At 38.2% G+C, this 24,177-nt stretch overlaps 1 protein-coding gene across 6 annotated transcripts in view; it reads left to right on the top strand.

Moving 5' to 3' along the window:
- The window catches only part of ahr1b (aryl hydrocarbon receptor 1b), a 71,204-nt gene extending 47,369 nt beyond the window's left edge, over positions 1 to 23,835 (top strand). Inside the window, exons 4-13 of one of the 6 annotated variants that reach the window (XR_012397386.1) lie at positions 4,045 to 4,134; positions 6,531 to 6,657; positions 8,679 to 8,812; positions 10,204 to 10,406; positions 10,515 to 10,624; positions 11,486 to 11,627; positions 11,722 to 13,231; positions 15,580 to 15,806; positions 21,360 to 21,450; positions 23,654 to 23,835. Coding sequence is in view for 2 of the 6 variants with exons in the window: in NM_001024816.2 (NP_001019987.1) it covers positions 4,045 to 4,134; positions 6,531 to 6,657; positions 8,679 to 8,812; positions 10,204 to 10,406; positions 10,515 to 10,624; positions 11,486 to 11,627; positions 11,722 to 13,231; positions 15,580 to 15,741 (2,478 nt within the window). In the remaining 4 variants the exon portion in view is untranslated. Of the gene's footprint in view, positions 1 to 547; positions 639 to 4,044; positions 4,135 to 6,530; positions 6,658 to 8,678; positions 8,813 to 10,203; positions 10,407 to 10,514; positions 10,625 to 11,485; positions 11,628 to 11,721; positions 13,232 to 15,579; positions 18,763 to 21,359; positions 21,451 to 23,653 lie in introns of those variants that run through there. The other 5 variants (XR_012397387.1, XR_012397385.1, XR_012397384.1 and 2 more) reach the window with 5 other exon arrangements.
- Positions 23,836 to 24,177: the final 342 nt, after the last annotated feature.

Genomic DNA, 24,177 nt, shown 5'->3' with positions numbered 1-24,177 from the left:
ATTTTCTACAGTCTTTAAGTATTTATGGTTGTATTTCTTTCTCCTTGATGTCAGCATGTAATATTAATATTTTGAAAGTCAGGCTCTGGTATGTCCACACACATAGACTAGCCATGATTATCAGGTCACAGTCGGTGCTCTAGGGTTTTATCGATGGTGGATTTGTGCAGTGCTTCTACAATATAGTCATAAACGGTTGTTTTTGTGTGGTCTGTGGATGCCTCAGATTAGTATAATCGCAGATCTACACTTAGAGCCACCAGATGGTGAAGAGCTTTAAAATCCCCTCTCTGCAAAAACACACCGCGCAAGAGTGCATTCTCACCATCAGTATTTAATGACAGCATGAAATGGATAGCATTTACTTTCTTTCTCGGCTTTTTTGTCAAGCATTCATGTTGAGATTATTCCATAATATGTACTTTTTTTTTTTTTTTTAAATGTACAATAATTCTTTATTTTGGTTGAATTTTGGGGCCAACTTAAAGGTGCTTTATCAAAGTTTTTGACTCTTCTAAAGCATAAAAATACTATAATATGTTTACAGATATATGCCAATTAAACATTCCAACCCTGGCTCATTCTGAAGACGTAGTCCCGTGGACGTTTCTGGAGACAGCTAAAATACGTTCCGGGAGGTATGTATTTATGCAGTTTTTGTTTTCGCAAGTCCACGAGAGGCGGCTGTGTGCGCTTTTTCATATCTCAAATTTCTCTCGCGAGTGCCGTTCGTGCCCTTGCTGTTCTCGCGTAAACCCAACAGAGGCCGCTGTCGAATCACCGTCTGTCTGACTGACTCAATGATTGACTTGGCGACCAGCAAATCGACTAACCCACCCTCCTCCTTCCCTAAACGCAACCAACTTTACCGATTGACCCGTCCACCCGCTTACTTCCCTAAACTCAGGAAACAATTCATAAAAGCCGTCCAGAAAAGAAAAGCCCTCGTCTGATTTTTACCACGTTTTCAGATTTTACCACATTCTCACCCTGTTATGAACTTGTTTACTTTATTTTTGGATTCAGTTTTTGTCTTACCTGATTTCTGGAACTGCTCTTCCCCGGACTCGAACCCAGTCGTCGTCGTTGTCGTGGTCAGCTCCTTCTCTGCGTCTCAAGTCCGCCGACAAGTAACTGGATGAACTGGTTGCGGCCGGAAAGCCCTCCACATGGAGGCAAGCGGTCAGCTGGTAAGCACAAAAAATAAAATGCAGCCATATGTACTTTCGGCTACATAATTGGCAGTCTCCAGAAACGTCCAAGGGACTACGTTTTCAGAATGAGCCTGGGTTGAAATATTCTGCAGTCAGATATTCTGCTTTAAAAATGTGCCGGAACGCTGTCTTTGTTTCGGTTCTTTTAACCCGCCCAATGCCACTTTAGCCAATTATATTTCAGCACCCCGGGTTTCCTTGGTGGAAAACCACATATTTCATTTATTCATTCAGAAAGGCTCTGAAAGTGTACGCCCGTGGCCGAAATGCAACCTCCGGTGGGCAGTAGCAGACTTCGAAATAAGATGCAGATGCAGAGTTCCACATGAGGGGAATAAATAATATAAATGTTACAAACGTAAACATTAGGTGAGCAGGTTACATTGCAACCCTGTAACCCCACAACATGCTAAGTGATGAGATTTGCAATGATGAGCACTTTGGCTGTTTGCACCAGACGAAACATGACAGAAATTTAAATGCAGTCATTCAGAAAAACAAAATAGTGCACTCACTGCACTCCAACAAAATGGCAAAGATTGGAAGTACAAATTCTTGATTACTGTACTTTAGTAGATTTTTCTGGTATCAGTACTTTACTCCTTTTTACTTTTACTTCTTACATTTTTACACAAATATCTGTAATTTTGTACTTCTTACATTTTTAATTCAGGCTTGTTACTTTCGTTTTCATGTGTTTTGTGGCGCGATCTATATTATTTCTTGTCATTGTGCAATTTGAAAGCCTTTTTGATTCAGCCAATCTATTTTTCATTACGCGTCTGCGTGCTGCAATGCACTTTTTTTTTTACCTCTGATCTCGAATTGTAGACTTGTTTATTTAGGCTTACCACGGGAACAGCTAGCGTGGATAAGACAGAAAAGTCCACAATGTAAACATGACTGATGTCATGTTTTTTGTCATGTTTATACCGGGTAAAAAAGTGCGTTTTGGTTGATCGTATCACAGGTAAAACAAGAGACGAATTCCTGTTCATATTTGGCATTTAAATCCTGGTTTAAGTCTTTCCTCCACTTCCGACCATGTTGTACTGAACTTCTCTGATTAATTTAATACTGCGGGGAAAAAAACTTATCAATCATGTACTTTTTTGTCAACGTTTGTACAGTTAGTACTTAGTTGCAATTAAATACTTATGAACTCTTTATGCAATGAGGTTTTTTTCATTTGTTTCCAACGAGTTCATATTTCCTAGTACAGACTTTATACAGTTTTATAGTTTTAACATGTATATTTTATACATGGTAGTCTTCATTTAAATTTGTTAGATAGATTGTTAGATAAATATTTCAGAACATCAAAAGTATTAATACTGGGTGATTTATGAAGAAAGCAAATGGGGTGTATCTGAGGTGATCCTTGTCAACATTTTCAGCCCAGCCTTTAGTCTCGATTGTCATATTCACTCCTTGGTCGTCAATCTGGCAACCTGCGCTTGCATTTGTTTTGATCCAGGAATGTAATACCTAGTTCAACCACTGGGTGTCAAACTTACTTACTGCACCTTTAAAGGGTTAAGTATGTTATTAATTACTCATCCTTATGTCGTCTCAAATTCTTGAGACCTTCATTCTTCTTCACAAATTCAGAGATTTTAGATGAAAACTGAGAGCTCTGTCAATCTTTATAGAAAGCAACAGTCCCGGCTCATTCAAAGTCCAGAAATATACCAAAAAATACATTCTCATGAGCAGTGTTTGGTGTAATTAGTGACAAAGTAACTGTAATTAGATTACTTTTCTGCTGAAAAAATTAGGGATTACTTTTTATTTTTAGGCAATTTAATTACAGTTACTTACAACGTTCTTGCCCTAAATGCTGTACATAAATTCAATAGTTCTATATAAATCAATTCAGATATGCAGAGGAATTGTTTTTTTATTTGTTGTTGTTGTTTTTTTGTTTGTTATACACATATATTTTACAGAATTCTTTTTATCAACGTGATTAAACATGCTTGGGGGCCTTTCACATATCATACTACAGTTTAGTTAGATTGGTATTTTAATGTTGTTTTTTATTGGAGTGAACGTCATTATGGGAACTTTTATTTTAAAGTCAATTATGTTATTATCATGCCAATGTTCAGATAATTCCGGTTACTTCATGCTTCAATTAAATTTTGACCTTGAAATTTTTTTTCAAATCTAGTGACATGGAGACTTTGAATCTTTGAGACTTCTAGCGTTTTCTTTCTTTTCTTTTTTTGCTTTTTATCTGACATTGTAATTTATTAATTAACAATCTAGACAACTTTTGAAATTAGTATTAGTGTAGTTATATTTGCAAATAGGTTGCTAGCTCATGTTATTATGAGCTATTAGATATGCCATATAAGTCATTTACAGGCACATTAAAGATCTCTCGATGCGCTCTCCCTCTCTCTGTCTGTCTGTGATTTAAAGAAGGCAAATTTAACGTTTCATACCTACAAAACATTTGTTCAAATATTACATTGCAAAAAAAGCAGGACTAGCTTTAACTTATCTATGACTTGGCAAATTGACTCAGAATAATTGGGATAATCAACAGCTTGCTGTGTGTTAAAGGATGCTTTCCATTGGGTGTTTTTTGACTCTGTGTCATTTAAAAAATTATTTTTCGTTTGTATCACTTCATGATCGTCACTTCTGGACATTTCTCCAAAAAAAAAAGTTGATTTTCTTGAATCTCTCCTGTTTTGAGAGATATTTTGAGAGGTTGTTTTTGAGAAATTTGGACTCATAAAAGAGAAATAGTTTCATCCACAATATAGTAACTAGTAAACTAATAGTTTAATTTCTGAACTTTGTTTGTTTATTTTCACAGGCTCTTAATGGCTTTGTGTTGGTGGTCACAGCCGAGGGGATCATTTTCTACTGTTCTCACACTATTCAGGATTACTTAGGATTTCACCAGGTAAATATCATTTTTAACAGTTGACATATTAATGTAAACCCATTTGAATATCTTTGTGATATGAATATTGGGATTGGATGTTGCTGTATATCTAAACATATTTTTATCTCTCTTATCACTCTTTTTATAATAGGATCGGATAAACTTTATTTGTCTCCGAGAGGAAATTTGTCTTGGGCAAAAAAGGTGCTACAACGTTGCTCTAGGCAGGCAATAAAATAAATAAAACAAACAAAACAATTAAGAACATACATTGTTTACAGAATAAGACCATATATAAATATGAAATAAATAAGGCACAGCACACAGTCAGGTGCTACAGGTGCAGTGTTCTTGGTCGAGTTGAACAGTTTTATCGAGGTAGAAACAAACGAAAGCTTCAGTTTATTGGTCTTACTCATTGGCATTCTCAGTCGTTTTCCTGATGGTTACAGCTGATATTCCCTAAAAAGAGGATGTTTGGAATCAGCACTAATATTTATTGCTCTTCTCATGAATGCCTGTTCGTATGGAGTCTGTATTGGCTCATAATGTTTTATTCCTATGACTTTCATGGCTGTTAAATAAACCGACCTCGACTGTGTAGTTGGCTAAATAATGTCCAAATCATACTTGTCATAACAATATTTTAGTTATTTGATGTTTATCTGTCCACATTGTGAGGTCAGGACACCGTTTTAATCTGACTGATAATCATGCTCATGTACATGCACTTTCCCAGAATCAAAATTACGTCAGACTCGGTTGTCGGATAATCATTACATAAAGTACTTCTCACCTCTATTCTTAGCACACACACACACATAATTGTTTATGTGGTCCTATCTCCATAGGTGTAATGTATTTCATACTGTAAATATTGTTATTATGCCTTATCCTTCCCCTACTATTCAACCCAACCCTCACAGCAAACCTGTGACAAATTTTGAATCTGAAAAGACCCCATAAAGTATGATTTTTAAGCATTTTTGAATTATGAGGACACAAGGCATGTCTCATCAAACCGGCATAATACTAACTAGTACTGCAGTGTTTCTCTTGAGCAATAGTTTTAATGCTGTAAAATGCGCTTAATCAAATAGGCTTTACTCCCAGATTCAGTCTGGCACGGTGTAATCCAGTTCATCATAATTTACTTTTGAATTATCCAACTTAGGCACCACTGTGCAGGTTTACTTTATGTGCCTACAATGTCCTCCTTTTGTTAATAATAATGCCTTTCCTTGAGATTGTGTTCAGGACAGTCAGAAATGTCCAGTTTCTAGTGGAAATAATGTAAAGATGAGGGAATAAGATGAAGATCAATATCAAAGAAAGAAAGTCTTTTGTGGCAAATTTATTTTCCTTAAAATCTGTGTGATTCTGTGTGAAAATTTACCATGTTTTGTTTTGTTTTTTTTTTTTTTTGTTTTTTTTTGCTACGGCACATTGTTTTTCTTTAGGTGAACAATATACTGTATAATATATAAAGTACTATACTATGATATACATTACAATGATAGTACTGCCCCCTTTTGTTTCAGTTGCAAGCACATCAGGATACTGAAATAAAAAGTCAACTTCAGCAAATTATGGTTCTATTAAATATCCATATGAAAGTTATGTTTATAATTGGTGTTGGGGAAATCACATTACAAGTAACACATTTTTCAGAAATATTTTAAGTAACTAATAAAATAATGTATTATTTGCTAATTTTCTTGTTATTCTATAGTAAAATATCGGAGTTCTCACTCACTCACCATCCTTTGGCTTAGTCCCTGATTTATCAGGGATAGCCACAGTGGAATAAACCATCAGTTACTCTGGCATATGTTTTATGTGACGGATGCCCTTCCAGTCACAAAACTATTTAAGCTACTTTTTCAAACAAATAGCATCATTCACTTTTTCTCATTTATTGACTGACAGCTCTTCTGTTCCCATTTTAAGAGTAGCTGGAGTAAGTGCAGAGCCATTATGTGCAACATGTTAGATTAAAACTATTTTATTTGATCTGTTTTGTCATCAGGTTTTTTTTCTTTAAGTTTTTCATACATACATCAGGGTGGTCTAAATGTTCCCCATTCATTTAAATCCCCAAAAACTATGAAATATCTCCTGTATTACATATTCATGTGTTGTTGTTTTTGGATGATACCTCTACATTCTTGAAGAATAAACATGTAATACTCGCTCAAATGATGCCACATTTTCACAAAAACATTTTACACAATAACAGACAATAATTGGTTCATTTAAAAGCTTGAATTAAAATTCCATAAATTAACAGAATTAAAAAAAAAAGAGTTAAAATCGATGTAAGTTGTAGTTAGTTCTAGAAATTCTTTAATCCCAACAGCAACATACTTAATTGTTATTGTTTCATAAACATTGTCCTTTTCCATTTGTCCCAGACGGATGTAATGCATCAAAATGTGTTTGAACTCATTCATACTGAGGACCAGCAGGCCTTCAGGCGCAATTTACACTGGGCCTTGAACCCGCCGCCAGCCAGCACGCAGACAGAAGACTCATCAGAAGGTCAGCAAATTTTCCTTTTACATCATGACAGCACTGCGTTATGTAGGAATTTACATATATATTCACGTAAAATGTTTGTAATATGAAACCTGATGGGTGCAACTACAAATATGAGTATTTATAACTACTGTACATTTTTAACAAATATTGTTGCTTGTTCAAAACACTTATTTAAAATGTACTGAAACAACACAATTTTTGAGTTTTTTTGGAACAACTTAATGGTTTTATGTTCAAATCAACTTAAAATTTTAAAAACCATTTAGCTAATTTAATCAATTTGCTCTGGGATGACATGAAGGGATTGTGTAGAACTCAGCATTTTTTAAAATTGTAATAAAATAAAGCACCGAAACTATTTCAAAACATTATATTCCAATGAATAGCTTAAAGCAGTGGTCCTCAACCACTGGGCTGTGGACCGGTACCGGTCCATGGATCAATTGGCACCAGGCCGCACAAGAAATAATCAATTATTTCTGTTTTATTTATTATCCGAGTCTGAACTATATTTTATTTTGAAAAATCTTTTATTTTGAAAAATGACTGTATTCTCTCGCTTGCATCTCAGCCACTTGGGCGGCCAAATTTGACCCACAAGCTAGCAAAATTAGTAAGAAACAGATGTCTTAAGCCGCCTTTCCACTGCATATGACATTAGGACACGACTGTCGGAATACACCCCCTTCTGGCAGTCACACAAAATTGTTCAGTTTTTCAGCTTGGACAACCATGCAAGTGGTGCTCGCTGCAGAGCCATTTGAGGAGAGCTGAGCTCCAGCGAGGGGGAGCTTAAGCTTGAGCTCCACCTTTTTTGCACTTCTTCTACGAGTGATGTCACTGGGGGTGGGGTTGGTGTACGCATTAAAACAGCTTACAGGAGGAGGAGCGACAGCTCATGCTCCCCCTCGCTGGAGCTCAGCTCTCCTCAAATGGCTCTGCAGCGAGCACCCTCTCCAACCATGGAATACATCACATCCGGTCAGCCGGTCGCATACAGCCTAGTGGCAGGAGTTCAAATATTTCAACGGATCTGCAGCTCATATCCAAATTTTCTGCATATGGAGATGATGGTCTGTCGCTTGTCATGTGCAGTGGAAAGGCGGTCTTAGGAAAGTTTATTTGCTAAGAGGAAAAGGCCCAGAGATGGACCCGCAAACTGCCAAGGAATGGATCTGCAACACGATCAACAAATCAGATGAATCCAGCATGTCTGTGCAAGAAGATCAACTGCTGGAAATAGCAAATGGCGGCAGCCTTTTAGGGGCTGTTTACATATCGCGTGTTTTCCAGTGTTCATGCAAGTTCATTATTTCAAATAGAGGTGTACGGCTTGCATGTGCCTGCAACTTCCAGACACACCCAGTTGAATGAATGCCATGTGGAGCACACCGCGAGTCACGTGACAAGAACTGACCGTTCAACTTGTATGGAATATACACATTTCGCTAAACTAAATATCTCAGACAAACACAGAACACCCAAACAAAGCAGTGCTTTGTAATTTTCTTCATAAATAAAACTTGTATCAGAGTGACAGCTTGTCATCTTCTTTCCGACCCTACCCCCACCCCCCTTGGTCTGCAGTAAAATTGTAAAGCGTTGACTGGTTCGCGTTGATAGGTTGAGGACCACTGGCTTAAATCGCCTGACTTTAGGTAGTGAGAGCATAAGAGAAGAAGTATGTGTTTTGTGGTTTGACCTTTAGTGGAAACTCCTGGAGTTGCAAAATAATTGTTATGGTCACTAAAATGTCTATTTTAATTAAGCATAACAGCAAACAGAAATGATGGTCAGTGGATAATTCATCTTCGTCTTCTGAAGGGCAAGTTATTTGTTATAGAAGTCCCACTGTGACTTTTCCAACCACAGCAAATTCCATTTTTCTTTTTGATATTTGTCCCCTCTTGATATTTGTTCACATCTTTGAATGGAAACACAGCTAATGAGCCATTGTTGAAAAAAAATCAAGACATGCTACCAATGTCTGCTTTCTCTCTTCTTCTGTTTTCTTTTCCTAGATGGAGATCCTGCCCCAAATATGTCTCTTGTGTTGTGCAACCCAGACCAGCTGCCTCCCGAAAACTCTTCTTTCCTGGAAAGAAACTTTGTGTGTCGTTTCCGATGCCTCCTAGACAATTCCTCAGGATTCCTGGTCAGTGTCAACAAGCTATGCTAAGCTAAAGTATCCATTTTGCTATTAACTGCCAACAAAGTTGCCTACTTAGGAATGTCATACATTTGACTGATTTGATATTACAATGGGTTGAAATATATCTGGCTATTCAGAGTCCCTAAGCCCTAACGTTCCAGATTACAGAACGAGTTAGCATCTGGGTTAGTGCAGGTTAGCGGATTGTAGCCATAGATTTGAGAATTGTTGGAACACCTCTGTAATCCCTCTTAAAGGAGCAATAAGGTCATGGGGAAAAGGTTTTAATTTGTGCTTGAAGAAACACATGAAAATGGTGAGAAGAATGAGACGTTAAGCTATCATTTCAAATTAGCCAGGTTAGCCTAAAATCAAAGCTAATTGGAGGAAAGTCAGGCTTCAGCTATAGAAACAACAGTGAATACTGATGTTTCCAGCAGGCTTTGTTCCTAAAGTATTCCTTTTCCCCACAAGTCTCTTTCTGTGCTAATCTTGGCATTGCGCTAGAGATGAAATCGACATGCGTGCAAAGCTCCCTACTGCACAATTCTTTCTCTTTAATTTGCACAGTCTCTCTTTTTAACTTTCTCTCCTCTCTCCCCTCCGTCTTTAACAAATCCATCTCCCTTAAGAATAGCATGACTACGCTTAGCTTGTCAGGAGTGGAATGCTAACAGGGGTCTCCCCATGTGCCCAGCAAAAATTCATTAGCATGAGCTATAAAAACAAGTACCATCAGACTTTTTCCATTACATACTTTTATTTTGTTGTCCTCTTGCCATTTCTGAATGCAACCATTCTGTTCTTTCGGGAAGTTCATAATTACGGCTGATACGCTTTCACGCCCTCATCCCAGAAAGCATGCTTAAAGCATTGCTTTTATTTATGGTAAATGAAATCTAATGCTAATTTGTGTGTTTGTGTACAAGTATGTGTGTCAGTGGTTTAATATGCCGTGAAGTCATTGACAAACTGAGACATTTGTTGTGTGGCCTTACATAAGTAGAACTATTTTAAACAGGCCTTGCACAAGGCGCCATGTAATTCCACATATGACACACTCTGACTAGCTTGCACTGCGTTTGTTAATAGATGACCTGACATGAGCTCTGTGGCCCACATTGAGTCAGAGACAAATGATGTGGTTTGCCAAAAGCACAGAAACAAAATCATCAGCTCCAGCTGTATATGTATTTATTCTACGTGTATCAGTTGTGTACGTCTTTCATGCAAATGTATTGACATGTATTTTATTTGCTCCTTTTGTTAGAGTTGCCAAGATTTACGTTTATTTAAATTTACAGTCCAAATAAACTCTGGTTTGGAATTGCTTTCAATGCTTTCCTTTTTGTATATTGATATTCCAGTAATTGTTTGTACTTGTATTCTTGAAGGCTTTGAATTTTCAAGGACGTCTGAAATTCCTGCATGGGCAAAACAGGCGATTGGATGATGGAGGCCAAATGCCACCCCAGCTTGCCCTGTTTGCCATTGCGACGCCCCTACAGCCTCCTTCCATAATGGAGATTCGAACCAAGAACATGATATTCAGAACCAAACACAAGTTGGATTTCACCCCAATGGCCTGCGATGCAAAGTAATCATGGACGACTGTGTTGATTAAAACAATAAGACGTTATATATGTTCATCTGTACAATATAATATGGTACAAACATCAGCGATGTTGTTCTGCCTGTTTTTTAGGGGTAAAATAGTTCTTGGCTACACAGAGGCGGAACTGCGAGTTCGAGGTTCAGGGTACCAGTTCATCCATGCAGCTGATATGCTCTACTGTGCTGAGAACCATGTCAGGAGTAAGATTTTCAGATTTCTTATTAAAGGTGTTAAATGTTTTAAAGTTGCCCACTTTAGACTACTTCCATAAATCGTCAAAATCCCATTTGACGCTATTACATTTGTAGTGTAGAAGCTATTATTGTTCAAATAGCCACAAAAGGCCACCCACTATCAACATACTGACCTAAAACATTAAGAAAGTGTACCAGTACTAGGTTTTCGTACTTTGCTGTGTTGTTCCAAAATTCCTGGATTACGATCAAAACCATAGCTGCCATCCATAGTCTTTTGTTTGTTAGCTTTCCTGCTTGCCTGTAAGTTGCGTAACATGGAGACATTCATTCAGTAGCACTTACGCACAGTGAATGTTTCCGAGAAAATTATGTGAAACAGGGTGAGAGAAGAAGGAAGCGTCTCAATGAAATTACCTTAATGCCAGTTGGAAATGGTAGTGTCTACTTTGGACGTGTTCACATTGGACTTTTTTGGCAAAAAAAAAACATTAGCCCTGTTCATTTTGGCAAATAATGTCAGTTTTCTCATTCAGTGTGGTTAGCAGGAGGCAATCCATAGATGTTATAGGAAAAAAGTACATTGCTTATAATGTCAGAAAGGAGACAGACAGATGAGCTAAACACAGGAGAAGGAATTCTTTCCTGTAATCCTATAGATTATGGATGAGATTGGATAAATCCTTGATGTTATGACTAGAGAAGACATGTGAACTAGAGCAGTAAATCCATATCAGTAATTTAATATGGAACCAAAAGCCCGTAGCAGAAAAAAAGGTACAATGCAAAAAAAAATAAAAATAAAAAACTGTTCTATATATTTAAGTCAATAAATGTGATTACAAATTGTTGCATTGTCCATTGCAGTGATCAAGACTGGAGAGAGTGGTCTGACTGTTTTTAGACTGCTTACAAAGGACAACCGTTGGAAATGGGTACAAGCTAATGCTAGACTTGTCTACAAAAATGGCAAGCCTGACTACATCATTGCCACCCAGAGGCCACTTGTGTAAGTATATCATCCTACTGTCTTACATTCTTTACGTAGCTTTGCAATTTAGCTTGATTTTGATGAAAGACATTTCTTTTATTTGTTCATACAGAGAAGAAGAGGGTGGAGAGCACTTGAGGAAACGATCTATGCATCTTCCATTCACCTTTGCTACTGGAGAAGCTCTGCTGTACCAAATCAACTACCCCATGTTGGGCTTCCCCGACACCCTTCAGGACAAAGGCAAGAACAACAAAACCAAAAAGAGCAAGGTGAACAAAAGCTCAAAGGACGATCTGGATCCAAGTTCCTTACTGGGAGCCATGATGAGACAGGACGAGTCTGTTTATGTTTGCCAGCCAGCTATGGAGCCTAGAATGTCATTCCACAGTAGCCTCTTTGGTGAGCAAGGAGAGACTAGCACTTTCTCTTCTTCTGCTGAGAATGAAAGTTGGAATCCAGTGCAGAATGGTGTAACTACAGCCTCCAAACAGGAGACGTCGAGTTTTGACCCACTTTTGGCAACATTAGACTCTCTTTCTTTGGAAAATGAGGAGAGCTGCTCCAACAGTGAGTTATTCAGTGCCCTTGAAAATCTTGGACTCAATGCAGAGGACCTTGAGTTGCTGCTTCTAGATGAAAGGATGATCCAGGTAGAAGTGGAACCGGACTTTATCCCATCTCTCAATGATCTTCTCACAAACAACGAAATCCTCTCCTACGTCCATGATTCACTGGAGAACCAGACTGAGGACCCAGCAGAGTCTCAAAAGCCTTCAACTGCATTAGATTCTGTTGAAAACTCTAAGCCAGAGTCTGATTCACCTCCTCAAGTAACTTCATCCGTACCTGCTCCTTTCTGGCCACAAAAACAGATACCACCCATACTTCATCTATCACAGCGCATGCAACAACATCTTAATGGCCAGTCGGTTTGCCACAAAACTGAGAACTGGATCCATACACCATTGTCTCAAGTGCCTACAACAGAATCTGAGACAGCTAACTTTAACCAGCATGATACTACTTTGGTGAACTCTGTACCAGTTGTACACAATGGACACTGGGTCCCTGAACATACGCAAGTCAATTTAAACTCTCAACTTAGTGATAAGATAACAGGAACTAGTAAGGCACAGCCACAGCAATGGCAGCAAAACCAGTTGCCTGTCCCATTCCAGTGTAAGCCGAAAACAATTGAGGGTGGAGATACCCTTGCAAATGGGATCTACAGTAATCCTCAGTGGCATGGATACAACTTTGCAGAACAGCTGGTCACAAATGGACCTTGTTTTCCCAATGGTCAGATGGCACACACTCAGACAATGGGTACCCATATTATTGATTACAACATGACTGACAATTCAGGGGTGGAGTTTACAATGAACAGCAGTTCATCTGGGAACCTAGGGCAGTTTCAGGGAGCTATGGCATCATCTTCGTCCTATCAGCAGGGTTATCAGAAACAGCAGCAGCAGCCAAAGGTCACACCCACTTATTACGCCTCCTATACCAAACAGAACTCCTCTCTGGAGCATATCCTAGGATTAGCCCCACCTTCAAACCTCCCCTCGCTGACGGATTATGGCTCTGAGTTGACCCATGACATGACCCACAGTAAGGTAAGCATTAAAGGAGGATATAGTTTTACAATCTGATTTATCCAAGCTTGACAAGCCTCTGGGTCATCTTTCCTATCAACCATTAAAAGGCCAAACGCTTCCACTCTTGAAATCGGACAAGAAGGAATCGGTTGATAAGAATGTTTTTAAGCCCTGAACCTAAAACCTGAGATTATGTTCAAATGTTTCATCAAGGGCAGAAAAGAGAAAGCCAAAGGTATTACAGTGACCCTGCAGGTACTGCTTCTAGAAAGTCACCTTTGAGTAAAGTTTAGCTCAAGCCTTAAACATACCTAAACCAGGTAATGGTTTTAAAGATTGCAAGATACTTTAGGATACTTTTAGGATTTAGTTTTAGGATTGCAAGGTGTTGGAATGACCCTATGGGAGCAAAATTGGACACCCCTGCAGAATTATTTGTTTAGGTACATTATCAAGATGGTAAACATTGCTAGCTTATTATGATTGTCTTTAGCTTTTCACATAATGCAGTTGATTCCTCTGACTGCCTGTCAAGACAGCTCTGATAATCTAGGAATATAGTTCAAAAGGTATTCTGGACGCCAAGTCCTGTTATGGCCCTCTCCACCCCCTCCATATTTCTCTTTCTTTTTCCCCTGGCCTAAATGTTCACTCTAATCTAATTGTGCTCTGTATAAGGGACCAAGGCCTAATAGGTCACAGCTAATGTGCTGAGATTGCATAATGCACAGTGACAGACCTACAAAGTCTTGGCAGTCTCGAGAGATTTGCCGTGGGGCCCCACACAGGTGGATGTTTGCTTTGCCCGCTGTGTTGCTTTATTATGGTGACTGCGGTTAAGATTGTAATCTTCAGCTTAGGAGTGTAAGCTTCCAGGTCAACCCACTAGCACCAGAAAGGCTTTTCCGCTGTACTGATGGCAGCCAACTGTAGCATCTAGCCCATTGTAACTGGGAAACCTGAGGCCATGAAAGAGATAGAGCAAGAGAAGCCTCCACAAAAGGACCGCTCATGCAGCAGCCCATATTTAGAGACCATGGGCCCCTGTCTGCACTCATTTATCCAGACAATCTTGCCTTTTCACATGTAGGGCACCACGCTGTTGTTCCACATATAAGGATCGTGCTTTATGTAGATTGTTAGCAGCATTAGCAGTGATGCATAACTCATCCCTTGACGTTTGTGCATGCTAAAAACATGAATGATATCTCAAAATATTGTGGCTTGTTAAATAGTGATGTGCTTTTGCTTTTATAAGCATTCCGACTTGTACTTCACCCAGAAGGCAGGCAAAGCACGAAACATCCCATATGGACCAGCCATATGGAGCAATCATCAAGACTTGGAAATGGGTTTAAAGCACACTAAATACCTTATTGGTTATACTACAAAAGTCTGGCACCTTAGCGGTGACTTTTGTATGAATTATTGCCGAAATGGAAAAGGAAAGGTGCAACTTTTTCAGGGAAAAAAAGAGATTGAGATGATAAAAAATATTGCCAAAATGAGAATGAGGAGGTTAGAAATAGGACTAAAATATCAATGGAAGGGCAAGGCCAAAAGAGACAATTAAGTCTATGTCCAGCACTACATTCTGGGCTTTTGAGTATGTGCGTGTGTGTGTTCAGGGTCATTGCTCTCAGCTGAAAGGAGAATAGAGCTTAAATGGCCAGTCAGGCGTGAGCAGCCATGACCTACAATCCAGCACCAGCACTACCTCATGCATGCTAACACTTCACTTTCCTGCACTAACTATAGGAGCTTTGTGATACTGCCAGGGATTTACTTATCATCCGCACACCACATTCCTACAGAAACCTTTTCCCATCAACCTCAAGAGCCTTTTTCGTTAATTTTATAATTGAATATGGTCCGTATTAAAATGTTGTCTGTATACATTTTTAGCTAAAAAAGGTAAATAAATTAAGAAAAAAACTATAAAGTAGCATTCATGAATAAATTAATTCCAAATGAGATGTAAATATTTCAGATTTTAAATGTTGTCGTTTAGATTAGCTTTGGTTAGCATGGTGCATGTAGTGGTTTGAGCCTATATTGTTTTGATTGGTAAACCTCCAAAACAAATAAGTGAAATTAGTTTAATGTGAAAAAGCAACCCCTGTGCAAGTTCCATAAGCTAACCCCATACTTGAGTTTGTATTTTAGGTCAAATGCAAATAATTCACTCTTAGTTGTTGTGGAAGGAAATGCAACAGAAGCTATTAGTGTTCTTAATTATAACTATTAATTGAACTGTGACCTAGGAATCCTATGAGATTCACTCAATCAAATTTTAGCTTAATACCTTCACTTTTTGGCTAGCATTTACTTTTTAGTCAGGTATTCTAACATTTTTTTGTTTCCAGATGGAGACCGGTTTTCTTCTGAACTCCACTAGCGTGACCTACAACGGAAGTTGTTTGGTTCCCAATGGCAACACAGTGGCCGCACCTGTCAACAGTCCCCACCCACTTCCTGAGCCACACCCACATCCTCCAGACCCTCAAACCACTGGTTTCTACCTCTGAACATAGTAAAGATCCATCCGAAGAGATGCCATCCATCACGGGAAGACTGTCAAGCATAAATTATGGTTTGTTTTTGTTTTTTAGTTTGTTTTCTTTTTTCTTATCAATTTGAATGGGTTTTAATTTCAATTAAATCGACACAGATTGATCTCTGGAATATTTAACCAATTGAAGTCGTTGAATACTGCACCCGGCATAATGTGAGCACTCTCGTTAATATTACTTGCCATTATGTTACGAAATTTCTAAAGTTGGAAGATGCAGTCGATCACAATTTGCGTTGGTCCGTCCATAACAGGTGTGTGTTGGGAAATGTTTGTGTATATGTACGTGTGTATGTTTGTGTGTGTGTGTGCGTGTGTGTGTGTGTGTGTGTGTGAGACAATTCGTTGGAAATCGTTTGTGAAATACAAGTAGTACAAATTTGTGCTAATTGTTCGGAAAGCTAAATGACGTAAATAACGTCATGCGCAACATATAGAACTGATTGTCCTGAAACGCAGTAAATGATGTTTATATGAACAGAAGATTGGATTGCATATTTATTTATGGGAAAATGCAAGGTCGCTACCTTCTTTTTACCAACAGTTTAAAGAAAACTGTGCGAGATGTCAGTAATAACACAGATTGCAGTATAAAAAAATTCTGTAGATGTCGCTTGTAGATCTGAACCCTTCTCGCTATTGCATTTTGTGAGATTAGATTTTGTAAAGCTGATTCTAGATCAGCTTTACAAATCAACTTACCTTTTAGATACAGGTGTTCATGTGTGTAGTAGTTCCAGAACCAACCCAGTCTCACAACGAATGTGTAATGATTTGTAAGAGTGAACCAAACGTACTTCATACAATCTTTCGATTGGTTGGTTTTGTCCCATTCCACGTGAAACAGAATTATTTTTTATTTCAGTACTTTGATGTTCTTCCTCTTGAAATAGAATATTTGGTAGGGGGCGGGGCTTCTATTGCACATAATTCCTTCATAGCAAACGGCGTGGTTAAGAATATTGTGGCTTTGATTGAAGATTACCTAAACATATGTTTACACACAATGAGTTACGCATATAGAATAGCAACGTGCGTTAGCAAAATAAACATTTTCAATTTAAATTTTTTGACTTTATTTAAACTACAAATCATGGAAATTTGTATACGATTCAGCCGTACATTGTAATTCGATTTTTACTTGTACCACTTGTTTCATTTCTATAAACTGCGGTAAAAGTCGTATATTTTGTATGAGCCGATATTATTATCGTTAACTCATGACTTGATTTCAATTGTCTAAATTGAAATACAATTCATACATTTTGTACATTTTATTACTGCACTTGATTTGACAACATTGCAGTAAATGTTGTGCATTTTGCACGGGTTAATAATAATAGTAATAATAATAATAATGATAATGATGATAATAATAATTCCCTACATTTATATAGAGCTTTTCTGGACACTCAAAGTGCTTTACACATTGGGTGGAATCTCCTCATCCACCACCAGTGTGCAGGATTCACCTGGATGACGCGACGGCTGCCGTATTACACCAGAACGCACCCCAGCTGATTGGTGGAGAGAAGACAGAGTGATAAAGCCAATTATGATATGGGGATGGTTAGGAGGCGATGATGGACAGAGGCCAGTGGGCAAAATTGGCCAGGATGCCGGGGTTACACCCCTACTCTTTTTCGAAGGACATCCTGGAATTTTTAAAGGACACAGAGAGTCAAGACCTCGGTTTAATATCTCATCTGAAAGACGGTGCTTACTGAGCAGTATAGAGTCTCCTTGACTATACTGGGGCATTAGGACCCACACAGACCGCCCTCTGCTGGCCTCACTAACACCACTTCCGGCAGCAACCTAGCTTTCCCATGTGGTCTCTCCATTGCGTAGCTCTGCTTAGCTTCAGTGGACCACCATGTAAGAGTTGCAGAGAGCTAGCTGCTAGTCAACTTGTACAGTCAGCTAGTTAACTTGAACAATACGTAACTATTACCGAATTTATGTCGATTAACCCATATATTGTTCCGATTTTTTTTCTAAATTGCCGTAAATCTCTTTAAACGTGAAGCATCACGCAAATGTTCAAATTCATCATGCATTTGAAGTGAGACTGTGTTGACCAGAACTTATCGTTAACGCATTTCAAGAACCAGTTCAAGAGCAGGTTTGTTTTGTCTGTGAAAAGAGATTCCGGAAGCTTATATTGTTGAATGTGTCGAGTATATTGTAAAGCAGTTTTAAAAAAAATACAAATATTTCATCAGGGTGCTGCAAGGTGTTTAACAAATAATATCGTTAATTGTTATAGTATTATAAAGTCACAGAGAAGATGAACGTCCAGGCCAGCCTCTTTGTTTTTTTCTTTGTTTCTTTTTTTAAAGTACATATATATATATACCGTATTTACAGACATTTCTTATGAGAGGTACCACTGGCTCAGCTATGGATTCGAATTTCTTTAACACGTATATGAGAAATATTACGACAATCATTTACGAATTGTTTAAAAGCTTGTAAATAGTAACAAAAAAAAATACAGTTATTTCATATTGTTGTAAGCACTATTTTAAAGAGCACTGCAACCTAACCAGGTTTTACTTCTTTTTTTGTTTCTCCAGCACAAGATGTAGGCTTTTAGAAAGATGTTTTTGGAGGAAATATTGTATAAGTTTTCTCTTTTTTTCAGGTATTGTGTTCTGTTTGTATATTTTAAGAAGAAGTTTTACACTTTAAATGAAGAACATGGTGCCATACTGGTAAATTTTACTTTCCAGAATTTAAATGTTGAACTGTTTGTTTAGAAATTATGTCATCCATGTCATGTTTTTTTTTTTTTAATCAGTCATGTTTGATTTTTCAAATAAAAATAAAATAATCACGTTTGGATTTATTTTATTCTAACACACTGAAAGTAGCCGAATCGATAGGTACATATGCAGTTCTGTCTTTTTGTTATTTGACTGCTTGTTGAAATGTACAATTTGGTCCTTTAATTAAAGAATTTGTGCAATCACAACAGACCTCGTACTGTGGCGTTTTTCACTGTTGCATCTCTTGTTTCACTGTTGCATGATTTTGAGCATGTATTTAATCACTTTGAACCAAAACCAAGAAGTTTACTATCTATCAGGGGAGGGGAAACTGTACCAAGCTTCCTGTTTCATGTCCTACAAACCATCTCAGGAGCAGTAGGCCTTCGAAAGGTAATCTTTCATGCTTTGTGATGTTTTTGCTCATTTGAGGATGTTAGCTTAGCGACATTTATAAACTGAGAGTCAAATCTTTAATCATTTTATAAGCACTATTTGTGTGATTTTGTTAATTAAGTTCTGTTGTACAATTGTAAGTCAAACGTTTTAGTTTGTTTCAATAAAATTGTACGTTTTTCCCACCAATTTTTCCCAATTTGCTAAATTCATTATATATGCGAACACATATACACATTTAAACGCATGTGCTTCGATTTGTCTCTCTTAATTTATAATTAAGGGCATTGCGGTGGCGCAGTGGGTAGCACGATGACCTCACAGCAAGAAGGTCAGTGGTTCGATTTTCGGCTGGGTCTGTTGGCATTTTAGTGTGGAGTTTGCAAGTTCTCCCCGTTTTACTCATCACACTGACTTTATTTGGATTGCAAATTATGCAAATCTATACACGAGTCAGCTATACGATGTAATTAGAATTTTACTTGTACCACTTGTTTTATTTCTATAAACTGCTGTCTTTAACTCATGACATTTTGTATAAATTGAAAGAAAATTCATACATTTTTATGTTTTATAACCGCACTTGTTTGGATTAACATTGCAGTGAAGGGCGAAGCAGTGGCGCAGTAGGTAGTGCTGTCGCCTCACAGCAAGAAGGTTGCTGATTCGAGCCTCGGCTCAGTTGGCGTTTCTGTGTGGAGTTTGCATGTTCTTCCTGTGTTCGCGTGGGTTTCATCCGGGTGCTCCGGTTTCCCCCATAGTCCAAAGACATGCGGTACAGGTGAATTGGGTAGGCTAAATTGTCTGTAGTGTATGAGTGTGTGTGTGTGTGTGTGTGTGGATGTTTCCCAGAGATGGCTTGCGGCTGGAAGGGCATCCGCTGTGTAAAAACTTACTGGATAAGTTGGCGGTTCAGTCCGCTGTGGCCACCCTGTATTAATCAAGGGACTAAGCCGACAAGAAAAGGAATGAATGAATATTGCAGTGAATGTACATTTTTCCCACCATTTTTTCCCAATTTACTAAATTCATTATATATGCGAGTACATATACACATTTAAACACATGTGCTTCGATTGGATGATTTCGAAGGTTGATTTTGTACAAACTAACTTCAAATTTAGCAATCTTAATTTATAATTAAGAAGCGTCACGGTGGCGCAGTGGGTAGCACGATCGCCTCACAGCTAGAAGGTCGCTGGGTCAGTTGGCATTTAGGAGTTTGCATGTTTTCCCTGTGTTTGTGTGAGTTTCCTCAGGGTACACTTGGTATAGGTGAACTGGGTAAGTTAAATTGTCTGTAGAGTATCAGTGTGTATGGATGTTTCCCAGTGATGGGTTGCAGCTAGAAGGGCATCAGCTGCGTAAAACATATGCTGGATAAATTAAATTTGCAGTTCTTTCTACTGTGGCGACCCCAGATTAATAAAGCGACTAGTCTAAAAAGAAAATGAATCAATTTAAAGGTCAATTGTTTTGTTTTATTTAAATAACATATGAGTTTGTATAATTTTATAAGAGCTATATTTCAGAATATGTACCACAGCTTGTATTCCTTAAGATCATGTTGATTTAATTCTTGTTGGAGTACTGAGCTATTAGCTTAGCAATATGCTAATGTTCAAATGTATAATCAACTGTGATTTGAGTTTTTCTTTAGCTCATGAGCACTATTTGTGTTACTTCTGATTCTAGTCCATTTCAACAAAATGTAGCAGCATTAGCTTATTTTTTCGCCTTTTTGCTTTTTTGTGATAAAATTGTACTATTCATTTGTTTACCATACTGTCAGTGAGCACCGTCTTTCAGATCAGACGTTAAACCGAGGTCCTGACTCTCTGTGGTCATTACAAATCCCATGGCACTTCTCATAAAGAGTAGGGGTGTCCCGGTCACTTTACACCACCTATAGCTGGTGTGTGGTGAGCACACTGGCGCCGTTGTCCTGTGGCTGTCGTCGCATCATGCAAGTGGATGTTGCACACCATGATTGTGAAGTATGGCCATACACAATAAATATGCTAAATACACATCACATTATATTGTTAAAGTGCAACACAGCCTTGAAGTATTAGGTGTTTGGAAGTGTGCCTCAGGCTCGGAAAAATTAAACCAAAACATTTTGATCGCCCCCTCTCATGTAAACAAATGAGACTTAAGCCAAAATAAAATGACATGTTAAATGACTTTTCAAATAACACGAAAACAATCAATCAGCTACCACTGGGAATGTATGGTTTTAAGTTTTAAGAAGTTAGTAGCTAATTTGTGTTACTTGACTTTAAAAGAATTTACATGAAATGGTGGGTGGTCTCATGCAATTTCTGCAATATGTTATAAATGGCAATTTTATTTAGAATGCATCACTTATGTATTTCCATGGCAATGCTTTTGGTTTACCACATAGGATGCCGCAGCCCCATGCGCTACAGTGGAGAGATTACAGCTGCTGGATTTACAACAAATCAATTCTTCAACTTCTCCCAAGATACTTGAAAGTAAGTGGCTGTTCAACTGAAAGAAGAATAGAGTAACCTAAACATTCTAGTGACCTATAGAGTGAGTAACTGTTGTGAATAATGCACATTATCAGACTTTGTAAAACAGTTATTATAAACCATCTTCCATAGATATCAGTGGATATTTTACAAACCACAGGTCATTTGTTTTGCTAGTAAATTTGTTTTCAAATCTCTGCATCCCAAAAACAAATGGTATATAATTGAAAACACACTGATATATAATGCTCTCGCCTTTCTCTGAAGCTGTGCCACACTACTCTGAAGATCAGGACTCTGTACTTCCAGGATTTCGCCTCTATGTCTTATAGGAATTTTTCAAAAATAAAGACTTCTTGGAGCACAGGCAGTAATACTCTATATGTACTCAAGATTAATATAACATTAGGCATAAATAGCATGAAAATGAAAAAGTTTCATTTTCACAGGTGATAGTTACCTGAGGGAGACTTGGCATAGTGTAAATGCAGCTGTGTCACGCGAGCAGGGCTCATCGGTTTTCAAATATACTCTCTCAGCGCTTTTATCCTCACGTCTCTTATTGATCGTGCAACAGACCAAACGAATGGCTCCTTTTCACACCTAGCATGGTGCGAAGAAACAGGCTGGCTGAAAGCAAACAAACATGTAGGGGTGGGCCAGATCGCCACAGGAGACTAAACAAACTGCCACCTGAAGAAAACCAGTAAAGGCAATAGGAAGCAGTTGGAGTCATTTGTGGCAGTAGGCATTGCTAGGGATTCTGGGCCTGTGCACATATTTCTGCTCTGGTCCCCGTCAATTAATGTAGAATTCTGGCAGAAGTAGTGTTTTCAATTCCAGTCCTCTTATCATATGTGACAACTATTCTAGTTCTAGTTCAAACTTGGTCTTGTAGGGCCGATGTCCTGCAATTGTTACAATGATAACGACTGCCAGAAGAGAGAACAACGTCAAATTTACTCTCAAGTCCCATAGACATTACATTAGAAATGCCCTGCATAAGCAGTAATTTTTATTTTTATTTTTTATTTATTTTTTTGATGCAAAGATGATATGATACATACAATACCTGACAAAAGTCTTGTCATTGATTCCAGTTGTAAGAGCAACAAATAATAACTTGACTTCTAGTGAACCACTTGGAAAAGTGGCAGATATTTCCTTTGAATCATCTGTTGAACTCCTTCCCAATCATCGTAAATACTGAAGACCTGTTGGAACCCGCATGGACCCAAGATTCTCACAGTGATCAGTCAAGATTGGTGAAGGAAAAATCATGGTTTGGGGTTAAATTCAGTATGGGGGTGTGCGAGAGATCTGCAGAGTGGATGGCAACATCAACAGCCTGAGGTATCAAGACGTTTGTGTTGGCCATTACATTACAAACCACAGGAGAGGGCAAGTTTTTCAGCAGGATAGCGCTCCTCCTCATACTTCAGCCTCCACATCAAAGTTCCTAAAAAACAAAGAAGGTCAAGGTGCACCAGGATTGGCCAGTCCAGTCACAAGACATGAACATTATCGAGCATGTCTGAGGTAAGATGAAGGAGGAGGCATTGAAGATGAATCCAAAGAATCTTGATGAACTCTGGGAGTCCTGCAAGAATGCTTTCTTTGCCATTCCAGATGACTTTATTAATAAGTTATTTGAGTCATTGCATAAATGTATGGATGCAGTCCTCCAAGCTCATGGGAGTCAAACACAATATTAATTCCTTTTCTACTGCAGCATGACTTTATATTCTATCCTGTACATTATTTCTGTAAAGTGACCAGACTTTTGTCTAAGCAAAGTCAAACCTTACTATCCTAATTAAATAATTAAAAATCGAGGCATGATCATATTTCATGTTGGTAAAATAAGTGTCATCTAGAGGCCTTTGCTTTTAAGCCACATCCGATACCAGATAATCAACTAGAAGTCAAATTAATATTGGTTGTTCCTAAAACTTGGATAGGCAAGAATACTTTTGTCAGGTACTGTATGTAAATACATATAAATGTTCTTTTTTATTATTATTAAAACTTATTAAAAACGTACAAGGTTTAAAGATGCAGATGACCATTAAATGTGTCATAACAATCTTGTAAAAAGGGTCCAAATCCCATATACTCAGTATCTGAGTGTGATTTATGCATACTTGTGACGTGATCAGTCATTCGAGAGGAGGAACGCTAACTCTCCTCTGTCTTCCTTTAGCCTTAGCAACAGAAGCAGACAAAACAGAGATGTTGTGAGCGAGGCAGAGAGATCCCAGGAGAAGGAGCCAGACAGGGACAGAGAGCGCAGGATGGGATGAGAGAGAGATGAAGTGATCTGGGGTTAGTAAGCGACAGTAACAACAACTGGAAATGTGCAAGCACATAAATGCTAGACCTTGTCAAATCCTAGTGTTCTATCCTGACAATCCAAAGAAGAAAGCCATTTTCTGTGAAATTTGTAGACTTTATGTTCATTAGTAAAGAATATATACTGTGTTTCCCAACGCTGTTCCTGAAGGCACATCAACAGTACACATTTTCAACCTCTCCATAATCAAACACATCTGAATCAACTCATTAGAGCATTAGAAGAGACTCCAAAACCTGTAAGGAGTGGTTCAGATAAGGGAGACATCCAAAATATGTACTGTTGGTGTGCCTCCAGGAACAGGGATGGGAAATTGGCTCTAATTAATTATTAGAAGAACTGAACAAGTAAGTGGGGAAAATGGGGGAACCTAA

The sequence above is a fragment of the Danio rerio genome, chromosome 22 (genome assembly GCF_049306965.1).
Source record: "Danio rerio strain Tuebingen ecotype United States chromosome 22, GRCz12tu, whole genome shotgun sequence".
Lineage (NCBI taxonomy): Eukaryota > Metazoa > Chordata > Actinopteri > Cypriniformes > Danionidae > Danio > Danio rerio.
The sequence above is the reverse complement of the archived record's forward strand: the minus strand, read 5'-3'. Positions and strand labels throughout refer to the sequence as shown.